We start from the raw sequence: 22,254 nt of genomic DNA on the forward strand, positions 1-22,254 counted from the left end.
GTATAGTGAGGCAAAAGCAGTGAAACTCTGCATACAGAAATACATGCCACAATCTTGTATAATTATGAAATGTAAATTATAGATTTGGTACCATGACTATAGTTTTACTCCAATTATTTGTCTCTAATAAATAACCAAATTCTATTATTGATTTGTATATCAGTTTTCTTTTGTTTAGACTGTTTGAAGTTAGAAAGCAATGGATAGCTATTATCCTCGTAATGATTTCATATACTGTAAGACCAATAATAAGCAATTCTATCTATAAAGCTTAAATTTATTTTCTAGTTTTAAGTATATTCTTCTTCTCTAATGCTTTATACTTTTTCCATATCAGTGTTTAAATATAGGAAAATATTATTTAGACTGCTTAAAAAGTTTTTTTTGAACACTGATAGGCACACACGTGTGTGGAATGTGTGAGAGAACAGCAGTTTAAAAATGTGTATTTTATTAGCAAAGTAAATAATGACTAAAGTTTTAGTAAAGTTAAATAAAAGCTTCATCAAAGCTATTTATAAGTGAAAAAAGTAAATCATCTGTGACTGGTTTTTAACTATGTATGTTTATGCCCTGTGCAATCTTGCTTCCTTTTTTTGCTTAGCAAAAACCCTTTTTCATAGATTGTGAAAGGGTGAACATCTGCTGGGCAAATACCATTAATTCTAAATAAAAGGAATCTGAATTAATAAACTAAGTAAAGTACATATTAAGGTAGCTTGTTTTCTACTAAGAATTGCACATTTCTAGATTTTGTTTATGATGAGTCTCCAGGGAGACTTCCATGTCTCTTGGCTTTAAAGATCTTTGCAGTCATGTCCCTTTTTAGTCTATAGGCAACTTCTACTTTCTTACATAATCTGCATCGCATTTGTTTCTATAAAACTAAAACTTCAGAGCTTGAAAACTGATTCTCTTTGTTAATATTGGAACAATATATTTAAAATCTTTGCTCATTTGACAAGTATGTGTCATAAGTATATATATTGCTAATTTGAAGAGGAGCTCAACCTTCAAAAATAAACGTGAAGTTGATGTTTTTCGTGATCTTGATTTGCTTTTATAAATAGATGAACTTTAGTGGTAATTAATGCTGTCTCTAATTCCAAATCAGGTTCCAAGGATACCAATCAGGATTTTCTAGTAATAGTTACTCTTCTGCTGTAGTCTCATTTCCTTTCTGTTTTTGTTTGTTTTGCTCTGTGTTCTTAAGATCATCTATTTTTCTTTAATATTAATTCTGAAATTTTTAGGTCATGAAGCTATATTGCTCAATGTTGTTGCCTAACTCTGTTGAATAAGAATATTGATTTTATCATTTTGGGATAATTATTGTTTTGCCAACCTTTTGTGATATGAAATGATACTGTTTTAATATTAAGAAAATCTAAAATCTTCTAAATTGCTCATGTAAAAATATTATTGATCAGAAATGACAGTTTGCATTTTAAACCATATGATGTTGCTGAGTTGAAGGAGAAAGATCTGAGGGCCTTCTTAGATTATCGGCTCTAAAATACTTGAAATTTAAAGGGAGAAGCTTATGAAGACTTTTAAAATTATGAATAGTGTAGAATGGTTTGGGAGTGACTATATTGAATAGCTATTTAATGGAACTATTCAAGTGAATAGATGTGTAGATACCACGATAGGTTAATCATGGGTACGACAGAAGAAACTTCTTTTTAGTTTCGGTATCTGTCGACTTAATATTTATTCCACTAGTATATCTTCAAATTGTAAGTATTCATATTTTTCTTAAAAGTTATGGCTTCTCTTTTTATCATGTAAATTAGTTTCTGTCCATATCTCTCATCAACCTCTGTCTCTTTTAGAATGGAAGGTGTGAAGTGGCACCTGTTTGACTTATGTTGACTTAATGAGTAAGCCTGCCAATTTCCTGAAGAAGTCAGTACCTTGAAGGAATTAGCAGTTTTTGCTTATACATTAACCTGCTGATTTTTTATATTAAAAATTGACTAGTTTTCTAGCTCTTGTTAAATAACATTTATACATTGTAATTAGTATTGTAGATACCAGGTTTTCAAAAAAATAATGTATAGTCTTTAGCCTGGTTTAATTCCATTAATATTACCTTTACAATGTTACAGAACTTTGTACTGATAAAATTTTTATTTCTGTTATCTCATTTGGATCTCTACACTCTGAATTTGGAAGAAGGAGATGTATTGGGATATGTTATGACCTCAGAAATCTTGGTGTCTGAACTTAATACAAGTTTGTCACTCAGTTCCTCAGACAGAAGTCAGGGTCAAATGGGGGTACCTGAGAGGGGTCAGGCAGCTTTCTGTGTAGATCCTTCACAAAATGATGATTCAAGGATTCAGCTGTCCTTCAGGTGGTTACTTAGGGATTCTAGGCTTCTTCTGTCTTGTGGCTCCTCTGTTACTTCTGCTGCTTTGGAGTCCTTCTATTAGATGCTGTGCTGGTTGGCAAGTAGAGAGAGAGTGGGCTGTGGATTTTTCAGGAGATTTTAGGGGCCAAGCTTAGAAGTAGATATATCATTTTTGCCCACATTACATAGTCTGGAGCCCTATGACTGGTTCATGCCAAAGTGCACGGCAGGCTGGGAAATACACTTTTCATTGTACCTAGGAAATAAAAGCAGGATTGGTAAGTGCCTAGTCCTTCCTTGCTGTAGGTGATATTGTCTCCATTTTTTTTTTTTTTTTTTTTTTTGCGGTATGCGGTCCTCTCACTGTTGTGGCCTCTCCCATTGCGGAGCACAGGCTCCGGACACGCAGGCTCAGCGGCCATGGCTCACGGGACCAGCCGCTCCGCGGCATGTGGGATCTTCCCGGACCCGGGCACGAACCCGTGTCCCCTGCATCGGCAGGCGGACTCTCAACCACTGTGCCACCAGGGAAGCCCATGTCTCCATTTTTACAGATGAGAAAATTTTAGCTTTACTCCTGTTTACATACTGAAAAATGAAACAGATCCAGGCCTTTTACCCTGAAGTCTGATTCATAGTCTAGTAATTATTTGATTTATGGCTGCTCATCAAATTCTAGACCCTTGTCCTGGAACAAACATACTTGAACCAAGGTTTGAATTTGGTGGAGGTGAACTTTTCTACAACCATTGTGACTTCTGCTGGCAGTTAATAGAGTAATTTATTGAAGGTTTTCTTTTTTCCACCTTTTTTCCCTAGCTGTGCTTAGCCTTCTAGAAGATATCCTCAGGTTATAAGCAGTATATGGTTTCTCTTTACTTACTTACTCTTTACTTATTCATCTGGCTTCTCTAGGATTACAGTCACCTTTTATTCTAAGTTAAAAGGCACATCAGCATTTTTCTGATTACCAAAATCATGCTAAGTGTGAAGAAGAGTTTAAGAAATATCATCTGTTAAAATTATACCTCTCCTCACCATTTGAGATTAAGTTTATTCCACATTACTAAATTATAATTATTTTGTATTGCATTCTTCCAGTTTTTTAAATAGATAAATGTTTTTCTTCTAGAAAATGTTGTTAGTTCTCCTTTTTTTACATGCCTTTTAATATAACTATCAGACTATTGAGGCATTCCTGCTTTAACAAGAATTTAAGGAGCAAAATTTTTCTTGCCATAACCTTTGAGCAAGTATTACTGACCTTAAAAAACTCAGGTGTGAAGAGTCTAGTGCTCTTAGGTTGCTCTACTCTCTCCTTCCTCCCCAAAGGAAAGAAAAATTGTGGAAAGTTGGTTTCTCTTTACCTTTACTGTGAATTGCTTTCCCTAACGCAAGGAACATTTGTTCTAACCATTGCTCAGGTTGCCTAAAGATGTTAGTTCTTTATCATGTCCAGCATACCACTGATTTGTAGCCAAAGTATTCTCTACTTTCTAATGTAATTAAAGTTCATTTTTGTTTTGAAGTTTGCTTGGCCCCTCTTTTCATGGAGAGGTAAGTGATAGGTTACATTCTTTGTACATTTGAATAGTGGGTTTTGCATGAGGAGTAGGATTTTGCTTTTTCTCCTTTATAGCTTCCTTGCTGAACCTGCTTTCCACTTTCCTGATTGTTCAGCTCAAACCTTATGCATTTTTCTCTACCCCTTTATTCCCCTAGGCTCTCACTTTGGTCAGCTACTTCCCTTCATATGTCCCTGACTCAAAATATATTACGGTTGGATTTATTCTGATTTTGTCTCATCCTATATTGGGTAAAGAAGGTGTGAAAACACCCTATTCAATTGCTCTTAACTCTTTTTGCCTGTTGCCTGATCCAAGAATTTACAAATTCCCTTTGGTGAGAGAAACCTACTATTCAAATGCACAGTAGGTGGGACCTATGACCTAAGGGAAAGTTTTAAACCTTATGCTACTACCCTTATGGAATGCCTGAGTCCTTGCTTTCCTCCCTTAGCTGTCTTAACTTCCAGTTCCAGAATGTCATGATATTCTAGTAAAGTTTCCAATAAATAACAAGAGAATGTATATGTATAATAAATGATATTTTAGTTACTTGTACTGAAAGGTTTTCTAGGTTTTAGGTGGTGTTTGTTTTCCCTTAAGTTTTTTTTTTTTTCCACTTCTAAATTATTATTTAGAGATTTAGAATGGAGACTAAAACTATGTTGTGGCCTATGTTGTGAAAGAGTTTTGTATGATTATGTTTAAAGCTTTTTTTTAGCTTTCTCTCAATACTAAGCTTTTCCATATTTGTTCATGTTCAGATTTTCATTTTAAATTTCTGAAATTTTTACTTCTGAAAAATTTTTAAGTAGTTTGCTTTAAATAGCATCGCTGCTTAAATTTTTTTAAAAGAATCTAGGTCAGTACATTCTGTATTTTCTGGTATATGTTTTTTCAGTGCTCTTGAACTGCCTTAGTAAGAAAGGTTGTAGCCTGATATTACTTTATGTAAGAGGTTTATGCAAGAAAATTATTGAAAAATTATTTCAGTGATTTAGTAGAGTATAACACCAAGTTGGCTTTGTTATCTGAGACACTGCTGACAGTCTGAATATAAGTGAAAATAGCCAAAGTAAATGTCATAAAATACAATTTAACTTAAATGTAAGAGGTTCAGTTTTGTAGTGAGATTCTATTAATACTTACTGTTTTTAATTTTTTCTATTACTAACACAATACATGCCTATGATGTAGAAAAAGATGGTAAATTGATAAAAAGGAAAAATAAGAGGTAGCAAACTATATTCCTCTCAGCTAAAGACTCTGTGTAAATTTTGTTGTATTTCCTTCTAATTTTTTCTATTCATATTTTCCCCTCATGGATGTGATTATTTCATGTGTAATTTTACATCATGTTTCTTTTGCTTAACATAAAGCATTTTTCTCTAATTGTGTTTTTGTAACCGTTATTTAACATCAAATCTAAGGCTGATAAACTTTTATATCTGTCTTCTAAGCCCATATTTGAAAGGCTAGTGTATCAAGGGCAAGCAAATTGCAAGTCATTTTGCAAAGGAAAAGACCAAAAATTGAGACCAGAACTTAAAGTATAGTAGATGGGAATCATATGATATGAAATCAAACTGTGTATGAAGCATTGACTGTTGAAGAAAATTGTGCAACTGTACCTTTAGGTTTTACTTTGAATTCATGTCCTTAGATGGCTACTACATGCTACCTGGCAGTCTTTTTGTGTGTTCCACTTCTCAGACAGCTTTTTCAACCCAAATCCTCTCTTCATTTATACATGCCTGCCTCAGCCTCACTCTAAGCTCTTGAAACCAGAGCCTGTCACTCTCATCTTCATGCCATCAAACCCACAACCCTAGTTACACGTGCAGCCTCTCTTTTTTTTTTTTTTTTTTAATGTTTATATATTTCAATTTTGGCCTATGGAGGAGGTATCCTGCTATCAAGACCTAACTCCAGCATTTGTGATCTGTATCCCATTCCCTCTAACCTTCACCCTGACCTTTTTTCTTTGGCCTTTTCCTCTCTTCTTTGCCATTAATTGCTTCCTTTCTGTTGGATTATTCCTGTTAGCACACTTTTTTTTTTTAAGGTCTCCCATTAAAAATAATAGCAACAACAAATAAGAGTCACAACTCTGCCTCCCTTCCTTCTTAAAAAACAAAGCCCCTCCCATTATCTATTCCTTAGTTTTGGGCCTGTTTTCCATCAACGCTGAATTTGTTACATACTTGTCCTCATGAACTCGATTTTCCCACTTCCTTATTAACTATTTAGCCTTCTACCATGTTTTATTTTCCCCTTAGGTGATCTTATTCATGCCTATGGATTTAAATACCACAATTATGTAATAGCCCCAGGTTATCTGTGAGCTCTTGATTCTAATATACAGTAGCCCTCTTGATATTTTCACTTCATGTCTCATAGGTACTTAAAAACTCAGCATGTTTAAATTCTTGATTTCTTCCTGCTCTATTCCATGTCAGAAAATGTACCACCATCTTCCTCAAATCAGAAGTGTAAATATCATCCTTCATTCCATCCTTTCTTTCCATTCCTTACCTTACAAGAACTGTTGATTCTGAAATATATTTCCGTGCTATTCTTGCCTTGTTCTAATTCACAGAGCAGTAAAAGAAATCTTAAAATGTAAATCAAGTTATTTCTCTTGCTTTGAAACCATTATTTTAGCATAAAATCTACACTCCGTATGGACCCAAGAGGCTTTGTATGACCTGTTCCCTGTTATCTCTTCAGCCTCCCTCATGTGTTTCTCCTTGTACATGGTGCTACTGCCTCCTTGCCCTTTTGGTTACTGCATTGTTCTGAGTTGTTTCATGCTTTTGTGCTTTTGGACATACTCTTCTCTGCCTGGAATGCTCTCGCACTCCATTCTTATTCTTTAGTTTGCTGGGCAAATGTCATCTCAGAGAGGTTTTGTAACCTAATACCTTAAGGCTTGTCTCTCATTCTCACTAAGTATTTGATTCTTTTGCCTAGTATCCAATATACAATGTTTGTCTTTTTAAATATTGGTTAAATTCTGCCCCAACTGAAATATAAACATCAAGAAATCAGGGACTTTGGCTTTGTTATGGGTGATTATATCTCCGTTGCCTGGCAGAGTACTTGACCGTAGTGGGCTCCATAAATGTCTGATAGATCAGTGGGTGGATGGATGAATGGGTAGATGAATAGATAGATGAGTAACAGACTGGAAGTGTCCCTGAGAGCACTCAGTACTTTTAGATTCTAGCTTTGAACAGTAATTGTTACTAATGAAGATGACCTGAATGTAATAAATGCAATTCATTTTAGAAAAATGGATTCACAAAATAAGATTAAACAAGTTTGAGAATATTTTAAAAGAAAGTGGGTCCTAGAGAAAGTAAGGGTCTTACAATATTTTATTATTACAGGACTCTAAATGTAACTTAAGTTTTCCTATAGTACTAAGAGTCTTTCACTGATAATTATTTCTCAAAGAAATAAACAACTGATTTTAGTCTTTATAAATGAGTTATTGCTTATGTGTTCTCCTAAATGTTATACAGTCAATCCTCATTATTTGTAGATTCTCTACTTGCTAAAATTTATTTGTAACCCCAAAACCCATACTTGTGGTGCTTTCAAGGTCATTTATAGACATATGCAGAGTGGTAAAAAATTTGAGTGGCCTGTTCCCAGCTGAGGCCCAGGTTCCTAGCTGAGGCCTTCTTGTTGTACCTCTCATATTGTAAAAGTATCCTTTTTGTGGTCTGTTTAGTGCCATGTTTTTCATCTTTTTGCTTTTTGTTGGTGACTTCGCTATTTAAAATGGCCCCCACATGTAGTGCTGAAGTGCTTGATACCTAGTGTTCCTAAGCGCAAGAAGGCTGTGATGTGCCTTATAGAGAAAATTCACTAGAAATATTCACAGAAATCAGGAAAATACTATACTTATGATTACAGTTATTAGAAAAACTTTGCTCACGCATGAGTTTTATTACTGTTGGCCATGAATTTAATATTAGTGAATCAACAGTATATATTAAGTAAGGTACTTTATAAACAGAAACACACATAAAACAAGGGTATGTATTGATTGATTGATGAAGATGTTGTGACCAGAGGCTCGTGGGAACCTAACCCTGTATTTCCCCTAGGAACAATGGTTCAGTGTTCGCGGCGACTTTATAGAACATAACTACCGCGAATAACAAGAATCGACTGTAAGTTAAAATTCTGGACTTCAATCGAAATTTCAGGAAGTGCCTCCTTACCCGTATTAAGTATAGTTTAGGGAATTTTGGGTTGGGATATATATATTTTATTTTAAAACCCTTAAACTAAGAGGAGAACTGAATTCATTCATTGATCCTTTTTGAGCACTTACTATATGCCAGTCACTGTACTAGTTTTGAAGTATACAAAAACAAGTAAGTCATAAAATCTTCACTCCAAGGATCTGTCAGCTAGGGGAATATTCCATTTTAACCTAACCGGTCTGATACCAACTGCAAATCAATTTTGACACTAACTGCCTGGAGTTAGCACAGATCCCACAGGTTAAAGGCAGAGTCCTCCATAAGAATGCTCAGGCTTCAGATGCCAGCTGCAAGTTCTTTGGATCCCTGGGCCATACTCTGACAACCAGCTACTGGCTACCAATTAGGGCGTTCCCATGACCACCTCAGGTTCAATAATTCTGTATAACAACTAGAACTCAGGAAAGTGCAGTGATTACAGTTTTATTATAAAGATTACACATCAGATGGCATTTGGGAAGGAGCAGTTTCCATGTCCTGTCCCTGTGGAATCGGGACATGTCACCCTTCAGGCACTTTAGTGTGTTTAACAGCTAGGAAGCTCCTCTGAGCTTCAGTGTCCAGAGATTTTATGGAGTTTCATTACATAGGCATGATTTTTAATCAATGGCCACATGATTGAACTTAACCTTCAACCCCCTTCCTCTTCTTGGAGGTCAGCTGGCTGAGAGTTCCAACTCTAATCATGAGGTTGGTATTACTGGTGACCTGCCTCCCTTCCTGAAGCTATCTAGAGGTCCCCCCTGAGTCCCCACATTAGCATAACAAAGACTCCTTTATCACTCAGAAAATTTCAAGGGCTTTTGAAACTCTGTGCCAAGAAATGGGGACAATGACCAGGTATATTCTTTATTATATACCATAGAGAGACTGCCTTATAAACCATCAAAGGTAAATTAGGAGTTTGCCAGTAGTAGCATAGGTATTTACAAACAGAGAGAAGAATATATGCAGAAATGCCAAGGGATGAAAGAATTTGTGGAATAAAGGTCATTTAGTCCAGGTAGAATGTCATGTACAAAAGGAGAGTTCTTTTTTTTTTTTTTTTTTTTTGCGGTATGTGGGCCTCTCACTGTTGTGGCCTCTCCCATTGCGGAGCACAGGCTCCGGACGCGCAGGCTCAGCGGCCATGGCTCACGGGCCCAGCCGCTCCACGGCATGTGGGATCTTCCCAGACCGGGGCATGAACCCGTGTCCCCTGCATTGGCAGGCGGACTCTCAACCACTGTGCCACCAGGGAAGCCCGAGAATTCTTGAAGGTGAGTCTGGTGAAGCAGACAGTAGTCAGATTGTGAAAGGCTGTGAAAATAGGAGGTCACAAACTCTATATTTGGCCTTGTAATGTGTGTTTTAGCTTTAATGCAAACATTTAAACGTATACAACGAATATAGGCAGAATAATATCATGAATATATAACAAATATAATAAGCTCCTGTGTATTCATCACAATAACTGGTAGCCAGTTTGTTTCATCTGTGCTCCCCTTCACCTCTCCTTCCCCCAACAGTATTTTGTAGCAAATATTATTATTATTTCATTTGTAGATATTTCAGTGTATATCTCTAAAATATATGAGCTTTTTAAAAATTACTATAATCCCATTATTACAGCAAAAATTTTTTAACAATAATTTCTTTACATCATTAAATATCCAGTTATTACTCAAATTGCCAGTTCAGCAGTATTTTTAAAACAGCAAATCAGCAGTAGCATTTTTTAAAAATCGGGGTATTTCACTTTAAAAATCTAGATTTTTGTGGTTGAAAACTTGAAAGATCTATCAATACTAGGTGTCTGTTTCTTTTTCATAACAGCAGGACCTTGGTCAGAGTCCTTGCCTAACTGCCTTACTCACTGCTTTACTCTGTGAGGAGTCTTGGAAAGGATTTACGCAGGCATATATACCTTGATAGGATTTGCATTATGAAAAAATAAATAAAGGTGGGATCAGAATGCATTTAGTCCAGGGGAAAGGAAGGGGAGGTTTGCCATAGTCAGAGCTAGAGAAGAAGATACACTGAACTAAGGTCCTTTCAGGGAAGTAGGCAAGTTTAGAATTTTAAGAGTTAAAGAACCAAATTAATGATAATATGTGGAAAGGGCATATTGAAGGTAAAACCAAATATCAAATTTAGGTGGCCGGCAGATAGAAACTTCAGGTGAGACAGGAAATTGAGAATGAGCAGGTAGGGGCTTGGGAAGGAATAACAATGACTTGTTTGGCTGTTTTGACTGGCTGGTGGGGGTAATAAATACAGTCAGTTGTTTTTGGAGCCCTAACTGAAGAGGGTTAGCTATAGCCAAGAGTAAAGGGTTTTGTAAATACAGCAATTCACTTGAATCCTTATACACATAAAGTTCGCGAATTCTCCAACTAAATTAAAGGGAGGAAAGAAAGAAAAGGAAAGCAAAGACTACTTGTAGTTTTGAGGGCATTCAAAGGACTCTCTTTTTAAGACAAGTAACAATTCCTTCCGTGTAATGGGTGGAGAATTCTAATGTGTTTCTGTCAGCTTGCCTGCAGGGTTTGTTAAAGTAAGCCAATATGATCTTAATATATATTAATACACTGTCAGTTGTAAGAAAAATACCTACAAACAACATTGCAGGGTCTGGCATCTAGTAAGTGCTGGTAAGTGGTTGCTGGATTTGAATCTAAACCTTTTAAGACTTAAACAGTAGTATCTGTTTCAGATTAGAGTTTTTCACCTGATATTTCCCTGCAGTGTCTTCACAATTAGGAAACTCAAATATTTGTAGAATAAGTGAATAATCTTGGTGATCTTAATTCTTTATTTAAAAGAATTACTTTTTTCTTAGTTTGCGATGGTATCAACATCCTACAGAAGAAGAATTAAGAATTCTTGCAGGAAAGCAGCAAAAAGGGAAAAGCAGAAAAGATAGGTAAGTTATATTGTCAAGCTTGTAAGGTGTCAAATATTTAATAGAATTTATGTAAATATATTTTGATACTTTGGTTAAAGGAACATTTACTGATTATGCTATAAACAGTTGGTAAATCTGAGATCAAAATCCATGATCTAAAATAATATTGAATCACCCTTTAAGAGCACCCAATGTGTAGTAATCTAATATATAAGCACAAAAGTGATTATTTTACTTAAGAATTGTTAGTGGGAGATTGAATAGGGGAGACCTGTAACCCACGTCTTTACAACTCATTTAAAGATACCAGTTGGTCTGGGTTCTTTTCCAGATTTTGCTACCACTCAGATACTGGGCAAATTCATTTGCTTTTTACCTCTGTTTTCTCATTTTTTAAATAAAAGGGGTGGACAGTATTAACTTCTTAGGTCCCGTTAGGCTCTTGAATATTATACTTAAAGTTTCTGAAGAAAACTGCCTGCTAATAAACCTCCCTGAATAGACCACAGCAGCCTCTTCTGTGAAGTAGAAGGACCAAACATAGTAACTGTGAAAGATTCTTCCAGCTTTAAAATTTTGTATCCCTATTTATATTGAATTTTCAAGGAAAGTGCATGTTAGTTAGCCTCTCTAAATGGGCCTTAGTTTCCTTAGCTGGGGAGGACTTCTTAGGCTCTGATTCTATGATTCTAATATATTATAAAATGTCAGTGACAACATATTGTCACCAAAATTCCTCATGTATATCATAAAAATTCTGTTAATGTGGGCTAATGGATTTATGGATGCTAAAAAAAATTCTTTGAAGATTAATGATTATTTGACATGAAATTGGAAGTTTGAAAAGACTGTCTTTTCTGATCTTGCTAACATTTTCTCTTTCACTTATCATTACAAATACACCTTGAAGCTCATTGGAATATTAAGTGCAAATCCTTCTCTGTATTCCAGTGGTTATGTTCTTTAATAAAATATTTCTGCCTAATATTATAATTTTCAAAACACTTTTACACAGTCTTATTTAATCCACACAGTAACCCTAAATAGTCACTGTAATTTATGTTTTACTAATGAGGAAGCTGTTGATCAAAGAAGTTAAATGAGTTGTTCAAGGTCACATAACTATTAGGAGTCAGGATTTTAATCCAGGTCAGTTTTTAGTTTCTGTGTTTCTTTTAAACTATTCCACATTTGCCTTTTCACAGCTACCATAGTCAACATTTGTAAAACTTAGTTATGTAGTACAGTATTTATTCTATAAACATTTGAATTCTTATTATATGCCTTGTCAATAATTTTGTTATTTTTACAATAATTTTTATATGTTGAAAATGCTTTACGTTTACAGAAAGATGCACTAACAACACTCTTCTGTTTTAGTAGCAATAATTATTATTTGATTTATTGACGTGAATTAAAATTTTTACTGAGGTTTTCCCAGTTTATACTTATTCAAGAACAAATGCGAAATTGTTTCTTGTTATTATAATTATTGTTACTGAAAGTTTATTGCTTTTGATTTATGTTTGATTGTGTTTAAAAATTAAATTTGGAAATAATACACATGCACCTGAAGAATTCTGTTGTTTTCCTCCATCCATGATTCTTAGTAAAAGCAACTCTGAGCTAGCCTTTCACATTTCAGAATTTCTCATGCACATAAACCTTAATATATTTTTTCAGCTCTGACTTGTTTATACCTACAGGTCTGTTCATATGTATGTGTGTGTGTACGTGTATAATTTCAAAGTGAAATGCATTTGTCTTCATTTCCTTTTACTCTTGTGCCTAAGGAAAGAGATGTTAGGGTTGTCTTTAAATCTACAGAAGAGAGAGCAGAAAAAATGGGGTGCAGTGCTAAGCTAGCAATCAAGGTTTTGTTTCTGTCACTAGTTTAGGTAACTCTTGCCTTGGTAATATATATATTCTCATAATAATTTACATCCATATTTTGTAGTTCCCCCTTTAAAAACTACTTTTGAGTGCCTTACGTCCTTTTTGATGAAATATTAGAAGTTCTTCTTTTTCACTGTGAAATTTATAACCTCATTTGTAGTTAGTTTGATACAAACACTTGAATAACAGTGAGGGTAACTTGTTTTCTGTGTCACTTGTCTGATTTTTATAGGAAATATAATGGTCACATTGAAAGTAAGCCACTAACCATTCCAAAGGATATTGATCTCCATCTAGAAACAAAGTCAGTTACAGAAGTGGATACTTTAGGTAAGGGAAATCTGGGTAAAGTGTTCTGTAAATCTCAGTTTTATATTATGCTAGTGAAAGTACTTTATCTATTGTTGTTAGATTTTTTTGTTTGTTTTCCTAATCATTAAGTCCATTATATAGACTGAAATCTTTCTCAGAGCTTTAGAAGCTCAGAATGACTTCATCTGAATTGAATTTGTCTTTCTATCCACCTAACTTGTAGTAAGCCTTATTTTTCCCATTTTTTAGAAGAGGCTGTCTTACACAAGTTTGTTACACAGTTTTTGTTTATGTTGAAATTACAGTCAGTTTTCAGTATCTCAAGTTCTATTCTAAATTGTCATCTACACCAGTTTACTCGTTTTATAGTGTTGCTTGCAGAAATGCATTTGTATGTTTGTATTAAACTACCTGTATTTACAACAGTTCAACTTTATGCTGCATTTAGTGGAAAGGAAAGTGGTTTTAGTATGATGAATTAGATTAGGAATAGAAAACTTTATTCAAGATTTATTTTTACCCATTGGATACCTCTGAATAAGTCGTTCAATTTTTTCCCTGTATATCGGTGTTTATAATTGTATAATAACTATGATGACTTTAAATTTAAAATGAAATTTATATGAAATTATCCAGATCCTAGAAGAGAAAGGCATCTAAGGTGATACTGTTTAGAATACTAGTTTTCAAACCTGGCTGAATGTCAGAATCACCTAAGCAGTTCTTTAAAAATAAAGATACCCCCATACCTACCCTTGGAGATTCAGTAAATCTAGACTGGCTTCTGGGAATTTGTATTTTTTAAAATGTTGCACGTGGTTCTGATTTTTTTTGACCAGGTTTGAGAACTAATGGTTTACATGATAAGTGAGGAATTAAAATAACACATTTAAAAAAGTAATTTTTTAAATTTTTAAAATTTTTTAAATAGGGTAATGTTGTGTAATGTATCATTATGTAATTTGGTCCTTCTTGGGTTAAATGATAGCACCTCAGAAAAACCTTAATAGATTCATTTAAGCATCTCATAAAGAATTATTTTGTGATACAAGGTGGCTTCAATACATTTGAAAGTCGATTCTACATTTACAAAGATTGTATGTATATATATGGAAAGGTTGTCCTAGAAGATGTCAGTGAGGAGCAATATAAATCAGTTGTCTGGTGTCATTCAGACTGTTGAGACTGGTTATGTCATCCTCTTTTTTCTTTTAAACTATTTTTCATGCAAAATTTAAAACATGTAAAAGCACTTGAACTTTCTGATTAGTTGTCCCATTTGTTTTATTAATCCTATATGTGTGCTTACTTGTACAAGAATACTTATACACGTTTCCTGATTTCTAAGACAGTTTTTTGTTATTTTTACTAATTAATGTTTATTGAATAGTTATCAGCTAATTAACCTTAATAGTAGTTTAAATTGAGTACTTATCAGACATTGTTATAAGTACTTTATTTGTATAAACTTGCCCTCACAGTTCTATGAGGTAGGTAACTGTTACTGACTTTTTTTTTTAGCTCATTAGATAGAGGAGTTAAATAACTTGACCAGGGTTACTCACTGAATGTGGTAGAGCCATTTAGTGAGAATTAGGCTATTTAAATAAACTTAAAAAATTGAAGTTAGGGGTAATGTGGCTTCAGCTTATTCAGTATTTTGTTTTACTTTTACAGTTTTGAGAACTAACTGCAAATGATACTAGTTAAACAACTGGTCACATAACATTAAGATCATTGTAGTTAATCAGAATAACAGAGAGATATTTTATTTATATTTATGTAATCATCCATGATTGCATGCTCTGTGTCTGTGTTTAGGTAAAAGTAGAAGGTTTTCTGCCTGAACTTTAGGGACTCTCAGAAGGTTAATGCAAACCACTGGGATTGATGAACTCTCAGTTTTCTTTTTATTCCAATATTCTATGAGAGGCATGCATATAATTACATTATTGAATACAGAAAGAAGAATATAATACTTGAGTTAAATGTATAGCCAAGAATGTATAATTTGTTCTTTTGTTGAATGTATATATTATTGATATCCCAATAACTATCTTATAGTCTCTCAATTTGTATTAGCTCTCTATTACAAGAACCTCTTAAAGAATGTAAGAACATTTGAATGTCACTTGGCTGTTTGCTGTGAATGAGTTCCCTGAGGGAAGCCTGTGTGACTGCGGGCAGGCATGGAGAATTAGAACATTTACTTTAACTTTTGTTAATAAAAACTGAAAACTTTCAGTTAAACAGATATTTGTCTGTCCCATCCATTTCTCCGCTATCCTTCCAGAAAGTTATTTAAAAAGCTCACCTCGAGTGACTTTAGAGGGGAGGAGGGAGGTCTACAGAGTAGGAATTCTGCAACCACTTTAGGGTAAATCTTTCAGAGTGATGTTCAGAAGCTATTAGGTCTAATACAGCAAAAAAGCTAAAGCAGTTAAAATAACTTGAAGGCAAATTAAGTGTTGTTAAATTAAGTTGAAGCAAATAAATAATTTACCCAATTATAAAAGGATTTGGAATTTTTGCTGTCACCTCATAGAAATGTAAGTTTGGTTAGTTTGTTTTGATATTTTAAATAAGTCTTATTTTGAGTGGTATTTTATTTTTAAAACATTTTTTCTGTAAATTCTGATTTCAAAATATCCTCAGGTGTTACATTTTTACAACTAAAATTTTCCCAAAGCAATGTAGATCATTTTATTATGTGCCAGTGAGAATGTAGGAAATGCTGTTTTAGTACGTGATATATTTCCACATTTTTAGGAGGCCTTCTACAAAATGATGTTGATATTTTAGACTGCTCCCTGGCAGAAGTAAACCAGCATATCTGAGAAGAAAAGGGATGGAATTATACTTACTTTCAGACAATGCTAATTTTAATGTCAGTGAATAGTTTGTTGAAGTAGTATGGCTATATGGAAAATTGACAGGCATTTCATCAGCTTTTCTTGCAGGAGTAGAAGAGAGAATAAAAAGTACATTTATTTAATTTATTATTTTAATCTGCAGTAACTCACAAAATTACTAATCCTCCGTTAGTATGGTTAATAAATGTGACATAATGTTCAACTCTCTTGCTTCACAGAAATGAATATAAATAAACCTGTAGTACTCTACATCAAGTTGTATTCTAAAGCTAAAATATTATAGCTCAGATTCTTTTTAAAAAAATCATGATTTATAATTTCTGTAGAAGCTGAGTAGTTAAAAAATACCAACTCATTTTTCAATCATATATTTTTAACAACAATTTAAATAATTTTTGGTAATCATTTCAGGTTTATTTTAATTATTTAATTTATGAGGTATTAACATTTAGTTTTGGATTCCAACATTCTTGATCTATTTCCTGCATTTTTAGATTCTCATATTTGCAAACCTTACATTGCAAATCATCAAACAGTAAAATCTAGCATGTTTGAAGTTAATTATAGATAAATCCTCCTAAGCTGTTTATGAAAGGTTAAGTAAAGCTTTCTTTCTTACACCTTTATTTTTCAGCATTGCATTACTTTCCAGAATATCAGTGGCTGGTGGATTTCACAGTGGCTGCTACAGTTGTGTATCTAGTAACTGAAGTCTACTACAATTTTATGAAGCCCACACAGGAAATGAATATCAGCTTAGTCTGGTGCCTGCTTGTTTTGTCTTTTGCAATGTATCCTTCAAAACATCATTAATATTAATTTATGAATTTGTTTTCCTTTTACAGCTAACACCATTAGATCTTGTCTCTGATTTAAAAAGGATTTTAGATCATTAGAGAATTTTTCTTTGTTGAAATCCTCTTTATTTAGTTGAAAAAAATTTTCAAAATAGAGGTAAATAGTTTAAAAAGTGAAATACAAGGAAAGATACCAGTTCCCTGCCTTCCCTTTCCTGTCTGACTCATGTCACAGAGGAGCCACTTTTACCTCTTTTAGGTATTTCTTTTGAGATTTCCTTCCATATGTTTAAATCTTATGTGATAATGGTATTTCTTTAATTTTAGGTATTATTGCATCTTTCTCCCCCTTCCTTTTCCTTCCCTTCTTTTCTTTCCAAATACTAAGGAGACAGCTTTTTACTTAAATCAGTAGTTGGTTTTAGTTACACCTATGAAAATATTATTGATAGTTAAGCATTGTAGTATCGTTACCCTCCTTGAACAATTTTCTATTCTTGTTGTATCGAAGCTAATCTCTCCTACAGAATTCTAAACCTCAGTAGTTCAGATACATCATTTCTTTCTTTTTTTTTAAAATTGAGGTATAGTAGATCTACAATATTCTATTAGTTTCAGATGTACAGCATTTTTTACAGGTTATACTCCATTCCTGTACTATACAATATATCCTTATTGCTTATCTATTTTATACATAGTAGTTTGTAATTCTTAATCCCATACCTGTAATTTGTTCCTCCTCCCTTCCTTCTCCCCTTTGGTAACCACTAGTTTTCTATATGTGTGAGTCTGTTTCTGTTTTACATAATATATTCATTGGGTTTTGTTTTTGTTTTTGTTTTTTTTGGTCGTGCGGCTCGACATGCAGGATCTTAGTTCCCCAACCAGGGATTGAACCCACGCCCCCTGCAGTGGAAACTCGGAGTCCTAACCACTGGACCACTAGGGAATTCCCTTTTTGTATTATTTTTTAGATTCCACATATAAGTGATATCATACAGTATTTGTTTTTCTCTGTCTAACTCATTTCACTAAGCATAATATTCTTTAGGTCTATCCACAGTGCTGCAAATGTCAGTTTCATTCTTTTTTTGACCAAGTAATACTCCATTTTGTGTGTGTGTATGTATATGTATGTATATATACATACTACATCTTCTTTATCCATTTGTCTGTTGATAGGCATTTGGATTGCTTCCATATCTTGCCGACTGTAGATAGTGCTGCTATGAACAGTGGGATGTACTTATCTTTTTGAATTAGTGTCTTTATTTTTTCTGGATGTATATCCAGGAGTGGAATTATGGTTCATATGGTAGTTCTAGTTTTAGTCTTTTGAGGAACCTCCATACTGTTTTCCATAGTGGCTGCCAGATAACATCATTTCTCTTCTGTGTTTCCATGGAAATATCCTCCTAGAGCCCTCAGTTCTCTCAACTTCCTGTGTATCTGTTATCCTGGGATTTCCTTCACTATCTTCCCAAGAATTCCCTGTGCCCCTTTTTGGATAACATCATCTCCTCTTCTTTGGTTTACTCTCTTGTTTTGGCAGAGTGCATTCTCCTATAGTGTCTTTAGAAAGTGTGGTACATTTTTTATTTTTTGAAATCTTGCATGCATGAGTTATCTTTATTTTTTTCCCCATATTCAGTTTATATTTTGGCTCAGTGCAAATTCTAAGAAAGAAATAGTTTTTCCTCAGAGTTTTGAGCAATTGGATGCCCTCTTGCTCTTGGCATATGCCTCCCCTCCCCCCACTCACATTCACCCTCCAGAAGCTTTTTCTCTTTCACTGGAATCCTTACGGTATTCTGAAACTTCATCATTAACTGTGTTAAGTTCTAGGTTTAGCTTTTAAACTGGAAACTCATTTCCTTTAATACTGGGCAATATTTTTGTTATATTTAAAAAATTTTTTTATTGAAATTAAACATTCTCTCTTAAATTTCCTCCTGTCTGGAGGCAACTTTTTCTAGCTCCTTTCTGTTTGATGTTTATATCCATATTTCCATATGCATACAGGGCCACTGCCTGATTTTAATTTTAGGCTTTAACTATTGTCATTTCACTCTGGAAATGAGGACTTAGCACATCTGCCTGGGTTGTCACCTACCATTGATCATTTCCCATTCACCTTATCTTCTGACTATAGTAATGTCGTATTTTAAGGAAATATTCATTATTTATGTTATGATCATGTAAATGCTATTCACAGATAAATACTTGCCTTTTCATTTGCATTGTTTTCTTTGTACATATTGTTAATTCAACTGCAAACTCAGTATGTTCAGAAGCATCAGGTGGTATGTCAGTTTCATCTTCCTGGAGAGAGTTCTTCGGGAGCCCTCAGATAGGCCCTATTCTGGATTGGTTAGGCTTCCCAACTGATGCACAGCTATTCCCCTGGAAGCACCAGTTATTATCTTCTTACGGATTCTCTTTACATGTCTCAGAATGGGACTCTTTTTCTTAGATTCCATGTCTGCCCCTTACTTGGTTTACTTTCTCATTTTGGTGGAACGTATCCTTCAGTATTATCTTCAGAAAGGTTGTGTGGGAAATGCATTTTTTGTGACTTCACGCACCTGAAAATATTTTTACCCTGCCTGAAAATTAATTGATCCTTTGATTGAGAATGGAATTCCAGGTTTTACATCATTCTCTTTATAGTTTTGAAGGCATTATTTTTCTGTCTTTGAAGTTCCATTCTTGCTCTTCAAGGATTCCAGTTGCCTTTCTGATTTTTCATATGTCCAGTATTTTCCCCCTGTATGGAATCTTTACTGTTTTTTCTTTGGCTACCTGGTATGTTGAAATTTTATGAAGATATGCCTTCTGTTGAGGATCTGTTTTCATCCATTGTGCTAGGACTTCAGCAATCTGGAAACTCATATTCTTGACTTCTAGAAATTTTTCTTGAATTATTTTATTTGTGATTTCCTTTTCTTTGTTTTCTCTGTTTCTGAATGCTTATTGTACAGATATTAGATTTCCTAGACTGGTTCTCTAAGGTGCTTATCTTCTGTCTCTCAAAAAATGTTTATATATTTTTGTTGTTGTTGTTGTTGTTTGTTTGTTATATTTATTTTTGGCTGTGTTGGGTCTTCGTTTCAGTGCAAGGTATATTTTTATATTTTAATTTTCTAGGAGTTTTTTCCAACCTTTCCAACCCTTTAATTGAATTTTTGTTTTTAATTTCTGCTATAATTTTTAATTTTCAAGTCTTCTTTTTCTTCTGTTTCTATCCCCCACCCCTCACGGGATCATACCTGTTTTTTTTTTTAAAATAAATTTATTTACTTATTTATTTTTGGTTGTGTTGGGTCTTCATTGCTGCGTGCGGGCTTTCTCTAGTAGCGGCGAGCAGGGGCTACTCTTCATTGTGGTGCACAGACTTCTCATTGCAGTGGCCTCTCTTGTTGCGGAGCACAGGCTCTAGGTGCGCAGGCTTCAGTAGTTGTGGCATGTGGGCTCAGTAGTTGTGGCTCACGGGCTCTAGAGTGCAGGCTCAGTAGTTGTGGCACATGGGCTTCGTTGCTCCACGGCATGTGGGATGTTCCCGGACCAGGGCTTGAACCCGTGTCCCCTGCATTGGCAGGCGGATTCTTAACCACTGCACCATCAGGGAAGTCCCATACTTGTTTTAAGATTACATTATCTTCTCATGTATATTTGAGATATTGATAGATTTTGTAAAAGTTTTCCTTCCACCAATTATCTTTTTACTCTGAGTTGATTTGGTTTCTTTGGTTTGGTCGCTGTCTTTCATGTTAAAGACTTAGAGAGATCTGGTGATCAATATTTGCCTGTTTATATTTAAGTGTGAGGCACTAAAAGGCTGAATGGAAGCTCTGAGCATATGGTGAGGCAAGTTGTTGAATAATCTTGATAGGCCAGAGATCATCTTTTTTAACCTCTCCAAAGCATAAATCTCCAGACTTCTTTTAGGAGGGGACAGTTTGAACTGGTTACTTTTTAAAAGTACTTCCTTTTAGTAAGTACTTAGTTTTACTATCTCCTGTTCCAACACACATATTCGCACTTTCACCCCAATGTAGATAATTACTTGGTATCTGACCAATTCTTTATCCTTTTTGAGAGTTCTGCAGGTTGCATCTTGACTTTCTGATTGAGCTTCCTAATTCTCTTTAGTCATTTACCACTTATCTGCCTTTTGCTTATCTGCTTTTTGCTTCAGATTTTTACTGCTTTTTCTCTTCCTATTCACTGTATTTCTGTACTTAAAAACAAATTTCTTTACTGCCATTTTGGTGGGAATTAGGGAGAGGCAAAAAGTAAGTGGATATGCTCAATATGCTATTTCTATCCAGAAGTATTATATTATCTCTTTGGTAAGATTCTCTGTTTCTTATCTTCATTTTTAGGAACTCTGGTTAGTGAGATGTTGGATATCTTTGAATGATTCTTTAATTTTTATCTCCCCTTTCCATTTATTTTGCACTATTTTCTTGATTTTTCTCAGTTTTCTCTTTTAAGCCTTCTGTTGAATTTTTATGTCATTTTTTAAAAGACTTTTTCTTTTAAAATTCCATTTTCATAGCACTCTTGTATCATGGATATGTAATATCTTTATTTTTAAGAATATTAATGGCTTTTAAGTTTAAATTTGTACCTTGCATTGTTTATTTTCTGAGTCTCCCTCCTCCCCCTTTTTTGTTCAGTCTCTACTGTGTTAAAGATTGTTCTTGAATGTCTTGTGGTCTTTGAGTATCTGTTTATATTCAAGAAGGAGAGGTTAAAAACTGGAAGTTTTGTGCACGTGACTGGAGCTTGTTGATTGGTAGACTTTTTAGTGGATGATTGAATAGGGACCTGGAAGTATTCTTCGGGAACCTCTAAATATCAGTGTCCGCTGGTTGTTGGGCCTATCGTTTTCTCCAGAGGAGAATTGTCCATTCTCCCATCTGTGGGCTCTAAGTCTGACAACCAGTGTTAAGAGAGCTGATTGGGGAAGAAGGCTCAGAGACTCAACATTCATTTTGCAGGCGTTAATTTAACTGCATGTCTGAGTCCTCCCCCTACCCTTTGTTTTCAGCTCTTCATTGTCACCCTAAGTTTTACATAATACCCCCCAGCCCAATCTTCTCTGGTTTAATATCTTTAAAAATTAATTATTCTGGGTTTTGCCAGAATTGGGGAAAAGCCATCATCAAATCTCTATAATGAGGCAAGACAGAACATCTGGGAAGTCTAATCACACTAATACAGATATTCAGCCAATCATCTTGTTTTCATACATTTTGCAACCCTACCTTGAGAGATACCTG

At 34.4% G+C, this 22,254-nt stretch overlaps 1 protein-coding gene across 1 annotated transcript in view; it reads left to right on the plus strand.

Annotated features, from left to right (window-relative positions):
• TMEM161B (transmembrane protein 161B) overlaps positions 1–22,254 on the plus strand; it is a gene marked incomplete at its 3' end in the record, with an annotated part of 47,635 nt that overhangs the window by 719 nt on the left and 24,662 nt on the right. Inside the window, exons 2-4 of the mRNA XM_079703122.1 lie at positions 11,023–11,106; positions 13,217–13,314; positions 16,804–16,960. Of these exons, the coding sequence (XP_079559248.1) occupies positions 11,023–11,106; positions 13,217–13,314; positions 16,804–16,960 (339 nt within the window). The remainder of the gene's footprint in view (positions 1–11,022; positions 11,107–13,216; positions 13,315–16,803; positions 16,961–22,254) is intronic.

The sequence above is a fragment of the Hyperoodon ampullatus genome (assembly GCF_949752795.1).
Source record: "Hyperoodon ampullatus genome assembly, chromosome: 4".
NCBI lineage: Eukaryota > Metazoa > Chordata > Mammalia > Artiodactyla > Ziphiidae > Hyperoodon > Hyperoodon ampullatus.